General features: G+C 40.8%; 1 protein-coding gene across 15 annotated transcripts in view; it reads right to left on the bottom strand.

Annotated features, from left to right (window-relative positions):
* Positions 1-7,875: 7,875 nt before the first annotated feature.
* Positions 7,876-23,950, bottom strand: part of SLC8A1 (solute carrier family 8 member A1) — a 364,284-nt gene continuing 348,209 nt past the window's right edge. For all 15 annotated transcript variants that reach the window (XM_029937892.1, XM_029937890.1, XM_029937893.1 and 12 more), the window contains one exon: positions 7,876-11,347. In XM_029937892.1, coding sequence (XP_029793752.1) covers positions 10,971-11,347 — 377 coding nt within the window. In that variant the 3' untranslated portion in view covers positions 7,876-10,970. The remainder of the gene's footprint in view (positions 11,348-23,950) is intronic.

The following is a 23,950-nucleotide window of genomic DNA, read 5'->3' as shown; positions in this document are numbered from 1 at the left end:
CAACCTCACACAGAGTTTGGCTCATTGTAGACTCAGGATGTGTTAGTGGAGTTTAAATTCATTTATCTCATTGGTGAAAGACTATGAAGTTAACAAAGTTAGTCTATTTCTGTTAAAGAAAAGCTTCTTGATAGCTTTCAAAAATTAAAAAACATTTTTTTAATCTTTTTTATTTTTGAAAGACAGAGAGAGCATGAGTAGGGGAGGGTCAGAGGGGGTGGGGGGGGATACAGAATCTGAAGCAGGCTCTAGGTTCTGAGCTAGCTGTCCACAGAGCCTGATGCAGGGCTCAAACCCATGAACCTGCCTGAGATCATGACTTGAGTGGAAGCCGGATGCTTAACCGACTGAGCCACCCAGGCGCTCCTCTTGATAACTTTCAGAATGGCTCCATGAAGCAGTCTCAAATTGATAAAGTACATCGACCAAAAAATGAATTTGAGTGTCATGAGTGGCCTCTTCTTAACCAAATTCAGGGCTAGTGTTAGTTTTCTCGAAAAAAATAAATGCTTGAGACTTACAGAGTTATAGGATTGAAAAAACAAAATAGAATCTGGCATTTGGTTTAAAAATGGTTCCACAGCTCTGACTATATAGATTTTTTTTTTAAGGTTAAATACAAAATGAATCAACAGTTGTAGAAAACATACTTGCTAAATTGACTAATTTCCCATTCTCTTTGGTTCAGCTTCTGATTCTTTGTCCTCAGAGAATTTACCATTTGATATTTATCTAGCCTCAGTATCCAGATCTGAATTTTAATAGATCATCACTGTCCAAACACTCTCTGCATCTCTCAACCTTTATTGATTGTGAGGGCCAGGCAGGAAGATAAAGTGACCTTAAGATCCTAGTGTCAAAGCAATTTCTGACTTTTGATTAGGAGATGGAAATATTTTCTCAAATCTTTTTTACTGGATTACAGTCACAGTCAAGTTAAAGAGCCTCTGAATGGTCTGTGCCTCTGTACAAATCTTCTGGATCAACTGATGAGGCAGCTCTCCTTTCTGTTTTTCTTTTGTATTATAAGCTAAGGAATGGCTGTTTCTCTTGGAAGAATTAGGAAATAAAAGGCAGACTGTGGAATTATGTCAGTGTCCTCCCACAGAACGAGTATGGGGAACTACTCCACTGGGAACCATGACAGATAAAAATTTACAGCAAAGAGAAAAACATCGAGAGCCTGTCACAAACTCTGCCCTACTCTTTAACCCAGCAGCCTGTCCTGAACCTTTTTCATTGTTTTCAAATATTACTAAATATCTTGTCTGTTGTTTTAAAGGGACCCAAACCAGTTCTGGTTTGTTCACAACACAAAACTCAGTGTTTGGGTAAAGTCATAATAATACTACCCCTGGATCAGGTTTTGGTTAATGGAAGCACCAAACTCTGAAGAGGTATGATTTCTAAACAGCAACAAAGCAATTATTATTTTCATGTTACTAACAAAATGACTTTAGATTTGGGATGCCAGCATATTGGCCAGGAAGAAAAAATGCAAGCTTGGACTCCTTTAAGAGTAGACTCCTTGCTAGGTCCAATGCACTTGGCTCTGCTGCTTTCTTCATGTTTTTAAAAACTGAGTCCATGGTAACAAGTTTGAAAAGATGGGTTCACTCTCTAGGCAGGTGACAAGTATGACTCTGGAGAGATTTGAGTCAAACAAAACAGCCTGGCTCAGAGCAGAGAGGAATTGCTGTAGGTAATACGCATATTCAGTGAAAATAATGCCTTGGCATTGTTATAATGCTCATAGACCATATCCATCATGGGGATGAACAAGGGTGGTGGTCTGGCTCAAGATTAGGATTACCCCCATATATCCTGTCTAGTTCCCAACCCCATCTTGTATTTGAATGGTGATGTGACTTATGACTTTGATAGTGATTTGTCTCTCCTTCCCAACTGCTTGTTTGCCTCTAGATACCGGGTAAGTGGAAAGCGAGGGTTGAACACTGATGTTACTAAATCCTATGTCCAATCCAATAATTAAATATCTTTTCTTTATGGCTTTGCCATAAAGATTTTGGCTTCAGAATTGGCATTTAAAATAATCTCTCTTGGTGTTTAAAGTTTTAAATTTTAAACAATTTTTTTCAAGGTAATAAGCAGATTTAGTCCATTTGAATGTGAGTGAAACCCTTTCTTTTGGCTTTCTCTTATCATCTACAGTTGTTTCTGAAAGATGTGCCACAGGGATCAAGAGTCAGAGGTATGAAAAGGGGCATAGAAACAAAGTCGCTGATACAACCCTACTGCTCATGGCTTCTTTGAGTGCTAGGCTCTTTTCTCAACAAAATGAAGCCAGTTGTTGGAAAAATTCCCAATCTATTTTGATGAGAAAGATACTCATTTTTTAAAATGTAAATCTATGCAGGATCTGTGAAGACAACCTGAGAATATCAAGAATATTTTAAGCCACGTGCATACATTTACCATAGTATCATCTGTCTTGAAGAAGATTCGAAGTGTCAAATTTCCTAAGGGATTACTAATGGCAGCAAATATCTTGTTCTTAAGGGTTTTAGACTAAAATTTCAAAGACTGTATTTTCTTACAAAATAATAGAGCTAATAAAAATGACTTTCAGTTTTTGCATGATATTATCCTTGCTTAGATCCAATACCAAAAAATTTTGTGGCCATAGAAAGATGAAGTCCTTCCAATATTGGGACAATAAGTGTCCCAAACAAGGTCCAGCATATAATGAAGTGATCGGTTAAATAGGGTCCAGTGACCCGACATCAATATCACTACCCCTCTCTCTACCCACTCTTCATCCTGACTGGACCCCTTGGAGAAATCTCATGTACCAGTTGATTGAAAGGTTTAGTTTGCCTGTTCATAAGATCTTGGAGGGAAGGTGCTAGGCACAACACAGCCAGTGTATATGCAAGTTGACGGCTGCTTGAGTGAAAATATCTAAGTTAAATCGCAGCTAGTGAAAGATCTACATGGTGGTAGATAATTGGGCTTTTATGGCAGGACTGGGAAGGAGGCTCATTCATCCTTTCCCGTTGTGCCAAAACACATTACTAGAAAATGTCAGGTGAGGTATGGGACCCTGCCTGCTCAGTGCTATGTTCCCAGGGAAAATATAAAATCTCATTCTTTTAATCCCTCAGGATTTGACCTAGACGAGCATAATTTTTTTTCAAGAGCTGTTTTCAACACCCTCCAAATAATTGGAAAAGTTGGAAAGGTGCTCTAATCGATCCTAAAGACTGTCTATCAGAAATATTTGCTAAATGAAGGGAAGAAAAGTGAATCTCATTCTTTTAAAGATCTACTCATGTTTTTAGAAGGATATATATGATTAACATTCTAGGCAGTTTTCAAACAACTTTAAATTTGCATCTTTAGCAAAAAACAAACGGAAAAAATCAGGAATACATTTCTTCCTGTATCTCTCTCCCTTTTCCCACTTATAAAAGGCAGCTAATAATAATGAACACTAAACCGACTTGGGCTTTTAGGGCAATCTAAGACATCCCAAAACCTAGTTCAAGTTCTCTGACATACATTATCTTTGTATTTATGCATATATCACTATGCTCTAGGGAGAGATGGAATAGAGGAGATTTAATGCCAAAATTGTGTCTGATTCATAAACAATCTTCAAACTACCATTTCAAATATTTATTTTACACTGGTTGAAATGGCAACTTTTGGTAGTGATAAAAAAGGTTGAAAACACCCTTTCTATTTATAAGAAAAGGCCAGTATTTCAGAAGCTTTTCAACTACTGCTAGGTCGGTCTGAGCTTTCTTGTTTATTTGGGTTAGACTCAAGCTCAGTATCCCACATGATGATTGATTATTTAAAATATTAAAATTAATTCTGAAATGTTAATAACATCTAAATGAAATCAGCCTCTTGTAAATTAAATTGTCAAGTTATTAAGTTCTGAAATGTAGAAACGTCTTGGCCAGCCCTCTGCCCACCCCCCCCAAAAGAAGAAGGAAATTATTGAAGGCATTTTTATGAGACACCTGTATAGATCCAGTGTATTCCACAAAATAACTCAATAGTATGGAAAAGGGTGCCAATAGTATACATTTTTGGCAGGTTGCCAAAGCCAGAAGTTCTGTCTTCCCAGTTTTGATTTTCATATAAAAACAATACAAGCTGAAGTTGCACTGTTGTTTTTGGAAACTGGAACTTTATCTTCCTTAAAGTTAATAACTTTCAAATATTTTAGACCAGAGTAGTCTGTGATGAAGTCTTACCTCACACATTTTATTTGTGCTAAATTCTCTCATTTTTAAGTATGTTCTGTCAACAGTATAAGAAACTTTCACCTAAAACATTATTTTATTTTAAGCATATTATTCATTTATTGAACATTATTAGAATGTAAAATTTTCCAAATTTCTTCTTTGGGGCATTTTTTCAAATTTAATGTTAAGTATAAGAAGGTAGAGAAATGTACCTATAGAGAAAATTATTTTTCTCAGAACTAGCTATCTGGGTAATAAAACTTTTATCTGAAATATTTGTACAGTTGATTTTTTAAAGTGAAATATTTTGAAAAGTGGTTATATATTTGGTTACTGGAATTGTTCTTTCCACTTGGAAAGAATGGAGCCTTCATATTAGAACATAAGTCAAACAATCACATTTTTAAGAAAGTTCTCCCTAGATAATTTATCTATTGTCCTACCATGTGGCTTCAAGGGGTCTAATAAAAAGTTCTGTACATTAAAAGTGGGTTATTTCAACTTGGGAATGTAGGGGAGAGGTCTTTGGAAATCTCTGGGCCAGATCCTTCTTGGGGAGTAAGCAGGTTCTAGTACAGAGGGCTGACTCATAATTCCAGTACATTAATTCCCCCATCACCCCCAGTGCACTCTTGGATTGGGCTAGATAGATCTGTCTTTACAGCCAATAAATTAGGAGGGCTGGACAGTGCATTAGCTCAAAATTTATTCAGTAACATTGGAGTTAGCTAATTTTTTTTTTTGGTGCGTTTGGTTATTCACATGGAATTTTACTACCCTTTGCATATCGGGAATATAATACCCGCAGTGAAACTTTTTTACCCACTCATACCTTTTAGAGACATGAAAGCTATACATTATGGTCTTCTAGGTTTACATGCTTCACTTTTGTGAAACTTTCATAGGAGTTGAGTGTGTGTCTGTTGTGTTGGGGTTGAGCTCCTTAATTCTCATCCATATCTATGTATTTCGATAGGATAAAAGGCTAGATAGATGACACTGAAGCATGAAAAATGTGATTCAAAAGGGAATAAAATCAGTAATACTGTTGCAGTATATAACTGCAGGGTATAATCTGTCCCAAACATTTATAGAGATACATACTGTAATTGTTGTCAAAGTTGAATGCCATTATATTTATTTCTTCCTATGATAAATTCACTTTCAGAAAAACATGCCCAGAGCACTTTATCATGAGTTTCTCCCTGTTGTGGAGAGGTAGTAGTGAGCAGTACTAAGGGTGATGAATATGATGGAAATAGCCCTGGAAGAAATATAAAGGTTTGGAATTAGGGAAAAGAAAATGTAAGATTGCATATTTCCAAGGGAACACCTCTTTGGATCTTTGATAAAGGTTAGGGCAGCATGATTCCAAAGAATGTGAGCAGATCAAGGAACTGTAAAGTACTGCACTGGTTACAGATAGGGTGATTCTGTGCAAGCAAATCTTGCTGTAAATATTGGAGTCATGGTTTTAAATACAAAGTCATGTTGCCTTTTGAAGTTGTGAAGTAATGTTCTTTCCTACAAATAAAATAATATATACAATGACTGTTGATTTTAATGTCCCTTAGGAGATTAACTCAGAGGAACTTTGGTGAAGTTGAAAACTGGTAGAGCTTCTGAGGGCATCTTTTGGGACATCTTGGCAGGCAGGCAAAAAGTCACAGAAGGCTACTCACCAGTTCTTGTGGGCTGGAAAGCCGAAGTGCTCTCTCCCTTGGGAGACCCAACACTTAGTGGTTGTTCCTTCTATGGGTAAGACTTTCTCTGCCTTGGGAGATGATTGACCATGGCCTGATTAAGCTCCAAAACTGAAATATCTAACTGCTGCAGTTGTTTCCCCTTCCTATGTCATCCTGGTAGGTGGAATAGCGTAATCCGGACCATGTAACACTTAAAACGTGCTGGGTGGAAGACCATGAACATGGCTAGAAGTGATAGGAATGTAATATTGAAAAGAAGAGCAGAAATGCCATTAACAAAAATCTGTAGGTAGGTCTGAATGAAAGCTAATAAATGTGCTCATAACAGCATCTTGTTAAGAATAATATCGTGTAAAGCTCGTCAACATAGTGCACTCACTTGTTTATCAGTTAGAATGCTCCCTTTTACCCATGCTTTCACCCAGTCAAGTGGTTTCTACAACAGACGCTGTGACTACCAGGTGCAGGTCTGGATGAGATCTAAGGTTGTGCACTGCCAATCACAAAATGGCCTGTACATAGATATATAGTTGTGAAACTATACTCAAGACTTGCTGAAGATCAGAAACAGAAAACCAGAATCAAAAGAGATGCTATACATCTTGAGCCAGGAACCACTTTTTAAAAGAAGTCTTAAAAGGGCTGATTTATACTCTGTAGAAGGTAAAGTTTTGCCAGTGTTAGAGAATGGAGGGCTTCATCATCTACTGGAGGAAATTTATTATTTTTCTAATTGTTTCCACAAAGTTCTCAGATATGCATAGAACAAACCAGTCCATCTTATTTTGACAGACTAGGTAGGATTAGGGATCCTGGGCTGTGGAATCAACAATGAATTTCCCTGTATGGAAAAGACAATGCGCTTCTATTAACTGTGAGACCCCTGGGGGACAGATGCTGTGTTTGGGATTCTCATTGCAAATGGGATCTACCTACTAGAATGCCTGCAGGGTGGTTTAAAAGAGCAAATTTTTTAATTTTTTTCTTTGGAAAGCAACAAGAAAAAGTGTGTTTATGATATATAGAAAACAAAGCTCTCTGAAATCTTTACTGGTGGCAGACTTGAATCATTGGGTTTGAAAGAATTGGTCTTATAAGAGGTTGAGAATCATTGTGCCAAGGCATTTTGTTGAAGAGTAGTTAAACAGTCAAGACTACTCTGGTCATTGCATTACTGTCTTTGCTATTTAAGGAAATAAATGTTGTCTGCTCATTTTGTGTTAAACCAAAGATTGGTAACTAGGAGACATTGTTGATCCAAGAAAATACTTAAGTTATACCTTTTTTCCTTCACATATGAAAGTGTGCCACATATGATCATATATGGACATAGTGAGGAACTCTAAAAGCAAATTTTAAATACTATCAGATGAATATCACATGTACACAGTGGACAGATTGCATTAGAAGAACTAAATCCACTGATATTAATGTAGGCTTGCAAATAAGTACACAAACTAGAGGTCACATTTTTCCCCCGCAAATGCTTATTTCTGGTGTCACCTCTTCCTATACTATTGATTGTATGACACATAAAGTCAATAGCATGTAATTAGTCAGAAATTAATGCAAGAAAGTTCTATTAGGAATCAAGAGGAATATAACATATTGATACTAAAAGACTGAGTATCACTTGGATCAGTTTTATCAGAATTAATTTCTTAGCTGAAATATTCTGCTAAAAAGTGGCTGGATATGTAACTGTTTATGGGTTAATGTTCTTGGGTGCAAAAAGCTAAAGGGTACTAAAAGATGTAAAAATAATCAGCGGAATGGAGAAACCGCCAACACTGATCTCAGTACCATCAGGTGGACACATATTCTGACACTGTACTCTCTTGGGACATTAAAAAGGAAATCTTAATGACTGCAGGGTTGACATTTGCAAGAGTCTGAATCCTGGGTATCTATCTTCTTTCTTTTGGATGAGGATACCAATTGCACAATAATACCTTTTTGGTCTTTATTTCTTCAAAACATGAAAACAAAAATGAAGTAGATGACAATGAGAAAACATTTCCATACAGAATATGCTGTATCACTAGTGATTAAATCAGAAACAATTAGAAACTTTATTTGTGCCAATAATGTGTACCATTTATAAGGAACAGCACAATTAGTGCACTTCCCCCCTAAAGCTGTGCACAACACACACAAAATAAACAAAATGAAATAATTTTACACAACTACAGTTATTAACCCTGAAAAATCAGAATCATATTTTCCCTATAACATGAAACTTTAAAAAGCAAACAAACCAAAAAGCTCTGAAATTAAAATTCAGTGGCAAGAATTTCTGAAAGTCCTCCGTGAAAATCTGCTACAGGATTATTGACATTCCAAATATGGCTAAAATTGAGTTCAAAAATCTAATATTTAAACGACTCACATCCTTTGACTATATTTACTTGGTGTTTCTAGGCTAGCTTTCCATTTACTAAATCTTAAAAAAATGGGTTAGAATGTGCCCCCAAAAGAGTTAGGCCAGTTTTGGACCACGGCCTGCTGGGGTGAGTCTCCTGGAGATGTGAGGAACGGTAGAGGTGTGGGGCATAGAAAAGTACTATTGTCCAACAAAGACACAAACGGGGATTGATTGGACATGTTCAGTCCTCTGGACCACTGTGATTGCCCTTCTTGGTTTACGGTGGAGAGATGTACAGATCTGCAAGGCTGGCCAAGGACACAGACGATGCTTCCCCTACCCTGTGCTTTATCCCTTTAAGTTAAAATCTCAGATATTTGGACAGTTGTATGTGTACAGTTTCAGTGTGTTTATGTTAAGAGTTTGGTAATTGTGTTTTTTCCCTGCAAGATAAAACTGTTTTCCTATGGCTGTGCTAACTTTTCCCCATGAAGAGAGCCATCGCAGTAGCCGTGAGCCCCCTGAAGGCAGGGATCTGGGTTTGTCCTGTTCATGGTTTAGTCCCCAAGAGTAGCCCAGTACCGGCTATATCGAGTAGTAACCAGCAGTTAATTTTTCATTCAGTCACCGAATGTTTATGAAATGATGAGTGATCATGATTACTGAGTAGAAGAAGAGAAAGTAACGCTGAATAGCTTTTATCTCTTAAGTATCTTTGAATCAATACAGAGGGCCAGTCGTGTCTCTGATGTGGGATGCTTTATAGAGAAGACTCTGAGATGGGACCAAAGTCATTCCATTTTTCCTCATTACGAGACTCACTACTTTGGAATGTTGGGTTTATCCGTGCTCTTTGGTATTCTGAAATAGAAAGAGCCGTTCCTTTTCCAGGGTTAAAAACCTCCCAGTGCAGTCCTCCGGGGAGGCACTCATCTCATTTGATTGCTTACTCCTAAGTCATAAGTCATGCTCTTTTAAAAGTCCACGGGTCTCCCTGGCTTCTTTCCTACTCAGGAACTGCCGATACAATCAGAGGAGTCTGGATGGTGAGAGTAACAGGGCTCAAAATAGCCTTTTATGTAAAAAAATAAAATGAACAAACCACTATCTACCATCTGTGCCAGACAGAGCAGAAGTGAAATAAATACTTTGGGGGCAGGGGTGGGTGTCAGGGAAGCAGACGCTCTCAAAGCCTGGGCACATCGACTCCGGCCACTGCTCTACACCTTTCTCCTTAGCCCTCTGGAATCATCAACAGGTGATTCGTTAGAGGCCTGTGGTGTATTCCACATGGCTAATTTCCCATGAAGATACTTGGTAATTTGCCTGCTGTCCTCTCAGGAGCTTTAACTTCCCAATGAACTGTTATTGCTTCTTAGAAATGGATGTGCAGGTCCATGGATAAGCCATTTTCTCCTTTTATCCCTAGCAAAACTGAACTCAGTAACAACACAAATGTTACAACTCAGGTGAAAAGGAAACTCACTTCTATCTTCAATGTCCAGTCAACATTGCTGAATGGGAGAACATTATACGCTATACTCTACTATATACAGATACGCTTATTTTGTTTTTTCATCCATGCACTGTGTAACAGGTATCACAACAACATTCCCAAACAGGCAGATGAGGAAGGAGCAAACGTTCAGTCATGACTAGAACAGGATTGTGCAAGCCATGGACACTTTCAAAACTAAAACCAATGAATGATCCCAGGCAACAGCAAATATGGGACTGGGACACACATGATGCAAATGGAAAACAATGATGTGCTTTTCTGAACGGGGTTATTCCTGTTTGCCTGAGAGACAGTGGGCAGGGGGAAGAGGGTTGGGATGGAGGATCTGGGGGGTCAGCCAGGCTGCAAAATCAGAATGAGGGCCTTGCTAGTCACAGTCCAGAGCTAAAGAGATAAGAAATAAATGATTTTGTATGTTCTTGGGAATCTAGGCACGTTATTCCTGTACCTGTTGAACAAGATGTCAGGCGTCATATCTTTAAATATTGGACTGTATCTAGAACCATCGCTTCTCCTGACTCCATTCAAGCTCCCATGCTTCTTCTTGGAGGCAGCTTTATCTCTGCTCATGTTCCAGAGAGAAGCACAAAATTTAGTGATAGGGTGGAGACCTGCCTCTTCTTCCGTGCCCGCATCCTTTCTGAATCCCAAATAATTTTTAAAGTGTTTGGGAAAAGGGTAATTGTCATGATTTAAATTTTCACCAAAAAAAAAAAAAAAAAACCCAAACAACCCATTTGCACTTGGATTGATCATCACCTCCCACAAGAGAAACAAAAACATTGACCTCCCACAAAACAAGACAAAATAAAAAAGTCCAACGCCAACCGCCTCCCAGCCCCCACCAAAAACAAGCAGAAACAGAAAACAAATCAACGACTTAATGATTTATGAACCTGGAGAGAACACAGTCCTTCTAGGCTGAGCTGCAAAGATGCCCCTGCCTCCACGCCTTGTTCAAGGTGGTGATGCCCCTGGGAATAGGAGGTGATGGCTTCTCACTTCGGCCCTAGTACAGAGTATTCTCTTGAAGCTGGGTTCCATCAGCAGGTAAGTGAACATGACAAATGTCAGTTTCCTCTGTTCATTATACATAATATTTTATGTATATATATATATGTACGTATATATATATAAATTTACTATATCTGACTGTTCCTTTAGAAGCCTTTTATGTGGCAGTAGGCCTCCAGGGAGGAGAAGAAAATGTACAAGAGCCACAGGAGCACGAAGAGGCAGGAGGTGAGGAGCTTGGCAGTCCGGGGCCCACCCAGCTCACCTCCGATTTCTGGCCTTCGCCGATACAGCAGCACCCCCACATTGATGAAAGCAAAAATGGTGAAGAGAGTGACAGAGAAAGCTAGCGTGCCAGGGGACACTTTGAACTGTTCCCCATTGGCCGCGTGGTAGATGGCAGCAATGGACCAGGCCACGCCGATTCCCAGGAAGACGTTCACTGCGTTGCTGCCGGTGACGTTACCTATGGATGCATCTGCGTACTGGTCCTGAGTGGCGGCCACTTTACTTGCAAATGTATCTGTGGAAGAAGAAGAAAAAGGCAGTGATGCTCAATATTTTAAAGAGGTCTGTGGAGCGCTGGAAGCTTCCAGCTGTGTGCTCTAGGGTCAAGTCCCCTGATGGAAACCCAGTGACCAGGAGGTTTTGCTGTTCTCTGGAGTCCCCATCAGGTGGTCAGAACAGGGTCTAGACATCAGAAATCAAATGTTTGGTGTTGGCTCTGATACGGACTGGATGATCTTGGTCAAGTTCTTTGCCCACAGGTACCACAGTTCTTTGTAATATTGACCTTGCAGGGCAGCATTTTTCCGAGTGATCATGGCCTATTGATGTCAGAATCATGTGGGGTCGTATTTAAGCGTGAACAGCACAGGGCTCCATCCAGCTGGGGTGCATCAGAATCACCGAGGCCTGGGAATCTTATTTAACGAGATTCCAAAAGGTGGTAGGTCGCTAAAGCTTGTGAATGGCTGTTGGAGGGAATTAGTAGAAGGTTCTGTATCAACAGCTCTAGGTTACAGATGAGAAAGGTAGGGTGTCGGGAGATCTTTCCAAAGATTCCAGAGTGAATCATCAGTTCAACTGAAGCGAACTGAACCGCAATAACAGCTGGCATTGGCCTGGAGCCTTAGGAATAGGAAAGCCAACTCACCCATGTTACTGCACTGATCGTGACGACTCTATGAGGCGGCGCACTTCATAGGTGAGAACACTGGACTTTGGGAGATTAAGTGATGGGTGTGACATCACACAACAAGAAAGAAGCCACCTCAGGGCTGGCACTGGGACCTGCTGCCTTCACTGCGAGTCCTTGCTCACTGCACCACCTTACCTTTCACTACGCCACGTGTGCCATGGCCATTTTCAAAGCTTTCATTCGCCAATAATTCCGAGCACATCTTTTCCTGAAGATAGGAAAATCTTGGTCCATGCAAGGAGTAGGTCAAGAAGTGACTTATATTCTTGATGAGTAGGGTATAGGGCATGTCTGAGCCATCAAATCCTGCCTTCACAACTGGATGTGTGACCCCATGTAGATTACTTAATTTCTCAAGCCTCAATTTTCCAATCTGAAATGGGGATAGTGACACCTACTTCAGGCTGCTCTTAGTACTATAAGTAAAGTGCTTATTTATGGTACAAAGCAAGAGTAGCCCTTTTTGTTGTTTTGCAAAGGTCATGTGAGTAAAGCTGGCTGGATCAGCTTACTAAATGTTGAGGCAGGATCTGAAATTGCTCCCTTTTGTAAGCAGGTAAGCAGAACTTGCAAGACCGTTTCTTTTTCAATATAGCTGCCTTAAAAATTTTTTTATTACGTATATTTCTTTTTGAAAGGCAGAGAGAGTGCGGAGGAGGAGCAGAGAGAGAGAGAGGGAGACACAGAAACTGCGTGCAGGGGAGGGGCAGAGAGAGGGAGACACAGAATCTGAAGCAGACCCCAGGCTCTGAGCTGTCGGCACAGAGCCCAATGTGGGGCTCGAACTCATGAACCGCGAGATCATAACCTGAGCTGAAGTTGGATGCTCAACCAACTGAGCCTCCCAGGCACCCCTGTACAGCCGCCTTGTTAATAATATCAAAGTCCTCTCAGCTACCTTGGCAGAATACCTCGCACAGCAGACTTATGGAAGATGTGAATAACTCAGATTGAACTCACATTTGCAGAGCCAGTAATGGCAGGAGTGATAATACCGCAAGGTGCCGTGTCATCTGCTCTGGTCCTCTGGAGGCTCCTGGGATGCTCTGAGCAGGTATGGACGTGTGAGGTATCTGGACCACTTTCTCCCCTCTGTTGCTACCCTGTTGCTACCATCCTCCTTCCGTAGATCTCCAATGCGGATGATGCATAAAGCCTGCCGCTTATAGATTTTTGTGCTTGACTCTGGGCGAATTGGTTACTTAGGCTGCTCAGAAGATCCTTGCGCAGCTGCATCCCTTTCTTTTTTGAAAGTCAAGTCAGTCAACATGGAGGGCCCATCTCATTAATCTTGACCTTTCTGGTAGAAAGCAGGTTTTACTTACTGTTTTATAATTAAACTCAGGCAAACGCTGCCTGCTCTGTACGAGGCACCGTCCTACACATCACACATGTATTCTCATGCAAACCTCTTAGCCTTAAAGTAGGATTTTATGATTTGGGAACACCTCTTGGACACGGCAAGAGAACATGGATTTTAAACCGAATCTCAAACCAAATTGTTTCAACTTCAGAGCCCATTCTCTGTTCACAGCACACTGCCCCTCCCAGGAAGACTGAAGTTTCCCTTCCTCATTTCGGACGGCCCTGCTCCTTCCCCTCGGAAACTCTGAAACCGGTTCTCGAAGAATGCTCTTTCCTATCTCGGTTTGCTCACTCCCCCGCGTGGATTTGTGCGGCTTTGCGTATTCAGATCACCCACTGCAGCCACATCAGGACTGTCACGGAGGCTGGTGAGTGAAAGCCACGCAAGACAAATCTTCATGGTCTCTTGCACTTCATTATTAAGCGTTATTAGGCGCCGTAGCCAGTAGCCTCCACGCAATGAAGTCGTTTCGCTTTTCTTTCTTAAGGGCAGACAGCTGAGCAGGGAAGTGAAGGAAAAGAGCGGAAGGCAGGGGAAAGCAGCTCAAGGCTCAGCCGCTGCCGCTGCCGCTGCCGAGGGACACCCGAGATGCCGTTCTGTGGTCACGTGGCTGTTGGCACAGCTGGTGGTGGGCAGACGGCCGCAGCATTAGGCTGGGCCCGACGGGGTAGGGGATGATCTCTCCCCATGCTGGCGACCTGGCACCTCTCACACTTGCTAACCTCCCCTGGCATGTGGTGCGTGGCACACAGGACTTCCTGGGTGCGCCATCGCCACTCAAACCCTGCATTTTCTGGAGGCTTCTGCAGCCGTGCCAGAAGGGAATGAGGCATAAAATCAAGGATTCCCGGACCCAGGGACCCTGAACACCCAGACAAGTCCTTTTGCTTAAAAGACACCCTGCAGACTCTCCTCCCTCGTTTTTCAGTAGTCTATTGTGAGTATTGAATTGGAATTCTTGTAATAAGAGTTTTCTGTTTTCAAACGCCTTTCCCTGGATTCCCTACAAATCACCGGTCACAACAGTGAAACCCGTTTGGGGCCTTTTTGAGTCTTGTAGGTTTTATTTACGTGGGTTATACATCAGGCCTTTTGCCTGCTTTAATTCAAAAGCTATGTAAAAATTAGACACATGCAAACCCAAACCATTAATCTTACCTCCAGCAGAGACCACTCTTTTCCAAATGTATGATGGAATCTCCTCAAATTGCCTTCTATCCCTGCTCTGCTGCTTGGTGCCAACAGCAACGCATCACTCACCGTATGCTTGGCATGCCATGCCTTTCCCTGGATGCTAAGCCAGGGCAAAAGCCACTCAAACGCCATTCCCCGAAGTAAAATCCAAAAAATAACTACCGCTGTGGTCTCGGAGGGGTTAGAATCATATTCAGAACTCGGCCCATTTAACAAACATGGGAATCAGATTTCCCCTGTGACTGGCACCAACTAAGACATGTTGATAATTACATGTATGTGCCTTCCTACCTATACAGCTTAGGTCAGATTTCTAGTAGGTGTTTTTGCTTTTAACTTCACCTTGAACTCTAATGAGTTTTGGACTAGTCCTACGGTCTTAGACTTTTGGTTCTGTCTCCTGGTACCTAAGACCGTAAACCAACAGGGAAGATTCAGGAGACAGTGTGGCTGGAGCTAGACCATGCGTCACAATGTCAGAACATCACTGTTCTCTGCAGACCTACCTTGACTGTGTATAACCTTGGCCAAGTCATCTGGCCAGTGTGCACAATAGGTCAACACATTCCCCTTTCCTCCAGGAATTGTTGCCTAAATTTTTCAAACTTTACGGCGACACACAGACCAAGCCTTCAATGTCTCTTCCGTGAAAAGGACACTTATTATATTCCTGCAGGTCACACCCAAGGTTTATTATCTAGAGCACAGGTTTCATCCCAGATGATTTATTCTTGACTTATAGCATATTTGGGGGGCCAGCTGTTCAACCCTCAAGCACTTTGTGCCTCAGGAACTGACACTGACGGTGATTTTAATTGGAATCCAGCCTGCATGTCAAGGCATGGATACTTCTTCAGCACCCGTGAAGTACTGACACTATAAGAGACAGACTGAGGGCTACAGAGCTTCGTGGTATAGTCGTGAGGGAAGGCTCATTAGGGAGACAGTCGTAGCTCTTCTGTGCACTGCTGGGCAAGACGTTGCACTTGCTTTTTTAGTTCTAGTTTCTTCACTGAAAATAAAAGATTTAGACTAGCATCTGTCTAAGACTGTCCCTGTTTACTCTTTGGGTGGTGTGCAGAATACATCAATATACTAAATTCACATGTATGACTTTGGGGTGTGTTTTTTTTTGTATGTGAGCACCCTTCTTCATTAGAACTGATTAATGCTAATATTTTCTCATTTTATTTTTTTCCATTTTTTACTTTGCATTTATTTTATTTTTATTTATTTTTATTTGTTTGATTAATAGTTTATTACCAAGCTGGTTTCCATGTAACACCCAGTGCTCTTCCCCACAAGTGCCCCCCTCCATGACCCTCACCCCCCTTCTCCTTCCCCCCTCCCTCTTCAGCCCTCAGTTTGTTCTCAGCATTCAAAGGTCTCTCATGATTTGGCTCCCTCCCTCTCCCTATTTTCTCACTTTAAAGAAAGGCCTGAATGAAAGATTCAAAGATCCTAGGAAGAACAATCTCTAGACCCAAAGATATTGCCATTGATCAAACTGCAGCAAGCTTATGAAATTAAGCCACACCACCCAGAGTCATTTGCCTTTTCCAAATAGAAAAACGTTGGCAAAATTATCCACTTGAAGTCACTCTGACCGGCCATCCATTTATATGAGTGACTCACGGCATAGATGGTGGCAGTGATGATTGTTGCAAACACAGTGCGTCATGTCAAGTATGCACACCGCTGGCATGGGAAATACTGGGAGAGCTTGGTTAAAAGATTTGGGGCTCCACCCTCAACCCACTTAATCAGGCTCTCGAGGAAAGGAAGGACACGTTTTAACAAGTACCTCAGGTTATTCTTCTTTACACCAAGGTCTGAGAACCATGGCTCTGAGGCTGTTGCTCCAAACACCCACAGTTTGAGAGGGATATGTTTCAGTTTGGGGGGAAGCAGATAATTTCTCTTACAAACTACGATGCCCACAGTATTAGTGGTTATTTTACTCCTAGAACCGCTTGGGTGGGTTTGACGGAGGGGCCAGAGCTGCCCCTCCAACTCTAACGTCCTCCAACTCTTGACTTATGCTATGCTCTGATTATTTTTAAATATTGTTCCAGCATGGATGGTATGAAAGACCAAAGGAGGAAGGAAATTTACTTAAATTCGTAGAATTCTGGCCCCACCAACTTGCCAGGTAAGAAGCTTACCTACTTCAGAGGGTTTTGAAAGAAACGTGTCAACATGAGCAGCACTCAGATTAGGGCCTGGCACCTAATGAGTGTTCAGTATTATTAGCTATTTTTATAACCCAATGGTGCCAGATCCTAAGAGAATAAGTGGTAAGGAATTATGACTCATGTGATAATTCTAAACTTTTAGGGAGTTATAACCTTCTTTAAAGACTTCCTAACATTATGATCCTATGCGTTTAAAAATGTGACAAAGCAGAAAATCATTCTTAAAAATCAAGGCAATTCTTTTGAAAATTCCATATAACCTGGGTCATGAAATAACACTGGAGCCCTTCTAGGTTTTAAGGCCCTCATCTTACTGGTGACTGAAAGGCAGGCTGACGTCTTTGCTGAAACAATGCACATATTCCTCTCTGATCTCCTCTACGCGCTTTTTGTCTTGCTTTCTTATAATCCAAATGGAAATAATTTATATACGAATTCTTTTGTCACTGAGGACTTTGAACAAGATTTTGTTATTAGTGGTGACATTTACCCAGGTAAGTATGAAAACCACACAGCGTCACACATTCACTGCACTGGTTCATCTCAAAAGAATCCTTACTTCCAACCGAAGTTAAGGAGATCAAGGTATTGCTGATGTTAGATAGATTAATGACTAGTTAGGAGCTGTAAACACAGAAAAAAGGGAAAAACACTTAGATTTCTGCCCATGAAAGCTCCTGAAAGAAAGTAAAAAAGAAATGGAGATGGTGACATGATTTATTTTTAGGAGAGAACAGAGGAAAGTAAAATGCTCTAGAGGACTCGTGTGTTGGCAGATCAGAACACCTGCTTCTACTCATTTTTATCCCCAACTGCAAATCAGAAGCACCAGGGCAACATTTGAAAAATTCTAGCTGTCTATCCCCACCCAAGTTTCTGTTTAATTGGTCTGGAGCCCCAGTATTTTTTAAAGGTCCCCCAACCAGACCGAGATCAACTAACCACTCAGAGCCTTTGTTTCTTCATCTAAGGACAATGGAACTTCCCAGATGGTGTATGGAATAGCCCTGACACATAGATCATCAAAAACCAGCCATTTTTTTGTTATCAAATAACTGTTTTCGTTTCGATATGTTAACTTGAACGTTTGCACTTTGCAAGGGTACCGCTGGGACTTCGTTTTCCTGTTATGTACTTGAAATCCTGTGAGATTTTAAATTCAAAGAGATTAATTCTAATTAAAAGGGATAAATAATAGGGGTTTATTTTTCCAAGGAACTCATAGTGGAGAAGAGAATGAAGACAAACCAACAGTGCTATTTGATCTGCTTTCCAGAATGTAATTTGATCTATGCTCTCAAAAGATTATAACACTCCACTCTTAAACACACCCACAATGGGGTGATTTTTCGGTATGATGTCCATGAACATTCAAGAGAGGATTCAAGGTTTCCCCTTCCTTGTTTAAACCTCTAGCTTCATGAGGTTTGCTGAAATTTTCTCAAATCCCTGGTTCTAAATCTTTGAGGCCAACAACATTTGAGCCTTTCAAAGAACTCCAATGGTTTGTCTGAGATGGGACTTATTTTATTCAATTCATCCTATTCAATTCTATTCACTCCTCCCTATGCCCTCTCTTGACCTTGAAAAAAGCCCCAAACCAGCGAGCTGGGTTTGGAACAAAGAAGCGGTATTCTGACCTGGTTGTGTCCTGAGACTCGCATGAACATGGTCTTGGAGTGGACCAGTGGGTTTGGTACTTTCACTTTCACAAGTCCTGCTTGTCTATTTCCCCACATAAAAAGGTTTATGCAGATTATTGTGGAAGTTCCACTGTGTGCCTGACAAACTGAGGGGTACAGTGTTGACTGACTGGAGAGAAGTCTCCTGTCTCTGGTCAAGTGGTGAACAGGCAGCTTGATGACGACCATAGTATTCCACAGTTCCCCCTAGGTTCATGTGAATCAGTGGTTCTGCTTGGCATCGAGAGCAGAGGTCACTGTCCGTAGTTCATTTGGTCACCTGGTCCCATGTTACTCTGGTTAACCACTGCTATTACTGAAGAATGCCATATGGACTAAGGACTGCATAATGTCTCTAGTTGTAGTAGTAAGGAGCCTACGCTATGGAGTAAGACCTGGGCCCGGTCCCATTTACCATGTACTGGGTGTGTGGCCTTGGGATAACCTCTCCTTAAGACTCTTGATACCTGTAAAATAGGGAAAATAAAAGCCCCTATTTATATAGCCATAAAGATGATCAAAAGAAGTCCTATAAAATGGCTCAGGGTGGTGTCTGGAAGTTAGTTGGTACACAGCAAATATTTCCTATTTCAGAATTCTTTGTTCTGGTGATAACAAAGGGAAATATTAATGCTATTAACAGCTTTTTATTATGGTTTCCTTCAGCCAGGTGATTTAAGGTTAATAAACCTATAGGATTTGGGGAGAATGTGTTTGTCTGTGTCCACAAATGTTAGTGATGACAAGGGCAGCAATAGTTAACATTTATAAGGCTCCTAGGTGAGGCTCTCTATATGGCTTCCCATTGGGGCACCTGGGTGGCTCAGTCCATTTAGTGTCTGACTTTGGCTCAGGTCATGATCTCCTGGTTCATGGATTCAGACCCCGTATTGGGCTCTGTGTCAACAGCTCAGAGCCTGGAGCCTGCTTCAGATTCTGTGTCTGTCTCTATCTCTCTCAAAAATAAACATTTAAAAAATTATATATGGCTTCCCATGTAATCTACAAAAATAACTGTACTAAGCAAAAACTTTTATTATCTTTATTTGATAGATGAGAAAATTAAACCCCTGAGTATAAGAAAATTAGCCAAAGTTATATAGCCAGTAAGTGGTGAAACTAGGATTCAGCACAGATGAATGTGATCCTAGCCAGAATTCACCTTAGCCACAAGTGCACTGTATATTGACTGACTTTATGCATAAGAGTGTGGAGTGTCAACAAGGACTAAATAACATATCTGAAATTTGAAAACGGACAAAGGGTTCAAAGAAAATATCCAAAAACCTCATCATTTCACCTCTGACCAGTTGAAAGAAGAGGATTAAAGGTTGTACAGAGAAACATCAGCCTTTAGAAAAATATTGCATAGGTCAAAAACAGATCAAGAAAGGGCTGTTTTCATGGGCCCTTCATTCCTTTAGAACAATGTCAGAGATCACTGACAAAGTAATTTTTTTCAATTCTTTAAGTTCTGGCTTCTCTTAATATTATATTTATACTGTCTTTATAGTACATAAAAATAGGCTTGAAAGAACTTACTTTAAAAATAACATCAAGGTTCTGATATTTTCAATTTTGAGCCTTAATGCTATTACTTTTATAATAAACCTTTTATTCATACCAAGTCCATGGAGGATGAGACACTGTTGAGATTTAGTCAAGCAGCATTTTGCTAATTTTGAAAAGGCAAAAAAGGGTATGTTTGGGACTACGGCAAGTAGCTAACTGTCCCTTGCCCAAGCCATTTTGTTATGAGCTACAACGGGAACTCCTTGCCTCCAACACAGACCAGGGCTGCCCTGCGGGAAACAATCAGTGTCTGGCAGCTTGCTTTTCCTTCCTTCCCCATAATCTTGCTCTGTCCCTCAACCCTCCTTGCCTTTGAAGCCTGGTTTGTTCTTCTGTGCTTTGTTCTATTTTTGAAACATCTGTCTCCTGTCTGAATCTTCGCAAGTTCTGCTTTAGAGATGGTAAAGCCACAGGTGCCCCAAGCTTTGCTAGCACGGGAGGTAGCTGAGTGGGACCTGGTAGAAAGACCGTACTATAACTTGGAGAAGACAGAAACGCTCACTCTCACTTACAGGTAGCTTTGAGAGGATACAAGAGAACTTCCCTTTCAGCTGGGCTGTGTTGGTGTAACTCAAAGTCTACAGATCTAGACAGTACACCTAAAACACCCAACATGTACTGTGGATATTCACCCAGTTATGTATTCCTCATAAGCCTTCTCTTTTTTGAAAGGGACTGCTTTGTGCATTAAAGTTCACGAAAGCCTGGATACTATTACATGCAGGCAAATGGAGTCATCTCAATAAACAGGAAAGGTCACTGCAGGGCCACTGCAGGGTGGCTCAGATGGTTAAGTGTCTGACTTCGGCTCAGGTCATGATCTCATGGTTCATGAATTTGAGCCCTGTGTCGGGCTCGGCGCTGACAGCTCAGATCCTGGAGCCTGCTTCAGATTCTGTGTGTGTGTGTGTGTGTCTCTCTCTCTCTCTCTCTGCCCCTCCCCTGCTCACATTCTGTCTGTCTCAAAAATAAACATTAAAAATATATTTAAAAATTTTTGAATGTTTGTTTATTTTTGAGAGAGTGAGTGAGCAAATGGGAAAGGTGCAGAGAGAGAAGGAGACACAGAATCTGAAGCAGGCTCCAAGCTGTCAGCACAGAGCCTGATGCGGGGCTTGAACTTCCAGACTGCAAGATCATGACCTGAGCCAAAGTTGGCCACTTAACCCCCTGAGCCACCCAGGCACCCCAAAAACTATTTTTTAAATAAAAAAATAGTAAAGGTCCCCACATATAGCTTCAACCCAGCACTGGAGGCAGCAGGTGATACTTGACAGGTGGGAGTTGAGGGCCTTCTGGAAAGTTCTGAAAGTACTGATTCTCCTAGTTCTGCTCCTACTGTGTCTTGATGTGGTATAACTTTTTTTCCATTAGCTTATTCCTATGGATTAATCATATGGCCCAAAAGTGTATGTGTCTATCAAAAGTCTTAAAAATGCACAAAATCTTTGATCTAGTTATTCTACTTCTAGTGATTTAGAAGTAATTCTGTATGTGTGAAAGGTACACAGGGTGGTCAGTGTAGAATTTTTATGTTAGAGAAAAATTGGAAACAGTTACCCATCATTTCCAATAAAATTACAATTTTAAGGTGCAGTTGTTAAAATTATATTTAAAAGTATGTTAACAAAGCAAAATGTTCATGATACACTGCTAAGTGAAAAAGGGTTCTGTAACTATGCCTAATAGAAGTCCATTAAAAAGCGTAGGTAAATATTTGATATTCCTTTGTATACACATTTTGTGAATTTATTTAAATGTACCAGGATTTTAAAAATGGAATACAAATACAAGAATGCAAATGGATGGTGGGATTCCTAGATGAGTTTTTCTTTGGTGCTATTAATATTTCCAATTTTACTTACAAAGAGAATGTATTATTTACCTCCTTATTAAAGGGAGAATATACAGTTTTTAAAAGTCTCATCTAAATAGTAGAGTCTGAGAAGAGGTGGAGGGTTGATTTTCAGCCTTTTCTCATCCTTTCAGTGGTCAGGGCTACAGTAGTGGGATCCTAAGAGGGAAGGCATCGTAATACTACACACACAGCAGGTGCATCTCAGCAGGGGTCAGGGTGAAGAGGGGGTGGAAGGAATAAAGAGGTTTCCTGGCCTGGAGTTTAGAGTTTAGACAGGCCATAAAGTGGAATGAGAATCTTGAAAAAACAAACTTCATCCACTGTAAAAGTTTTCTGAGGACCAGCTGTGAAGGAAAGGGATGTATGGTCTTCATTTCCTTCAAATCATTCCTATCAGGCAATGATGGACTATGCAACAAGGCCAAAATCCTCTCTCAATTCTTTATCTGTGTTACAGCAACACTCTATTGTATTTATTAATAGTATATTCTATTGACTTCCACCCACAAAATTACTGTGTGTATTTGTTTGTCGAGCACTCTGTGCCCTTGAGATTTCTGGGAAGGGATATAATACCCAAGTCTTTCATCATTTGTACCTGGGCTCTTGCTAGAGATGTAATTTGTAATGCAAAAACCAGAAAGTAAGGTGTAGAGCTCTGTCCAGGCTGCTAAGGGTACGTGGCGAGGCTAAGGTCTAATGTCGAGTTTTGTTTTTATCTCTTTCCCAGGCACCTAGCACTGCTCTTTTGACAGAAATTTCTTATTTTTACATCTGAGAGCTTTAAGACCTCTTCCATAGATGTTCTACTGTTTGTTCTTCCTGACAATTTAGTTGGGGGGGGGGTGTGTGCTGTGTTTTTTTCAGGGGAGGAAGCTTGAAGTGTCCTAAGAGTCAGAAGGAATGTGAATGTAGGGATGGGCTTAGAATCCACATTCTGTGATTCCTGGTGCCCGGGTCCTCATGCTGGAGGCTTGGTTCCAGGATCCTTCATCAGATCCGATTCTTGCCAGAGATCTTCCCATGCTCTGGCCCTGATGACACATCTAGATTGCTTAACTTCCAGGGCCGCTGTGGCCACCAAAGAGATAATTGATACAAAGGTACTTTTAAAACAATGAAGCTATGCCAGTGTGGTTACTGTTGAAACACTTTCTGTGTTACATGTAAATGGCCTGCTCTCATCAAATCATACATTCATCACTGATGCCTTAACGTGGATCATTTGTTGGATATTCCAAAGTAGTAACTAACACGGAATATTTAGATTAGGAGGGGAAGAAGTACTGGGGAGAAAAACCCAGGGCAATTGGGTCCTGTCCCCTAAGAACAGGTGTGGGAGGTGGGTAAGAGAGGCACAGCTGCCAGAGAGGAAAGTAAACCACCAAAAAAATGCAAAGAGATTATTTAAAGGAACAGGCCAAGAAAACGTAATAACTTTTCATAATTTCTAAGGTTAGAACTGCCTGGACAAGTTTGCAGAGGGTAACTAGAAGTACGAGTGAGTAGGTAGTTTGCCAAAGATTAGTGGTATAAGGAGTCATACTACCCTGTTAAAATACCCCTCCATGTGTATAGAACATGCTCTTGATTCCAGGATTCCATGATCCTCTTTTATTTTCTTCTCAACAGTGTTCACCCTCATTGCTGTCTGAAACTTTATCCTATTTTTATTGGGTATCTGCTTTCTTCCCCTGGAGTATGAACTTTGTGGGAGTAAACATCTGCCTTGCTGATCCCTCTATATCTACAATGTCAAACAGCATCTACTACTTAGTGGGTACTTACTAAATATTTGTAGTATACATATGAAAACACATGCAAAATAGTTCTGAGTCCTCTGCCTTGCCACTGTATCATACTGCTTCTTTTGGTCTCATGTTTAAAAAATCGTGTTAATCTCCTTTTTAAGGACTAATAACTCTTGTAGAGGGACGAGCACTTGAATATCTGATGATCAAGAATGCTACATGGTCTCACACTCAGTTTGTGCTTCCTGGCATCATCTGATCAGAACACAGTTCTTTATTTTGAATATTACGTCTCACTAATAGTCCT

This window comes from Suricata suricatta, chromosome 4, assembly GCF_006229205.1.
Source record: "Suricata suricatta isolate VVHF042 chromosome 4, meerkat_22Aug2017_6uvM2_HiC, whole genome shotgun sequence".
Taxonomy (NCBI): Eukaryota; Metazoa; Chordata; class Mammalia; order Carnivora; family Herpestidae; genus Suricata; species Suricata suricatta.
The sequence above is the reverse complement of the archived record's forward strand: the minus strand, read 5'-3'. Positions and strand labels throughout refer to the sequence as shown.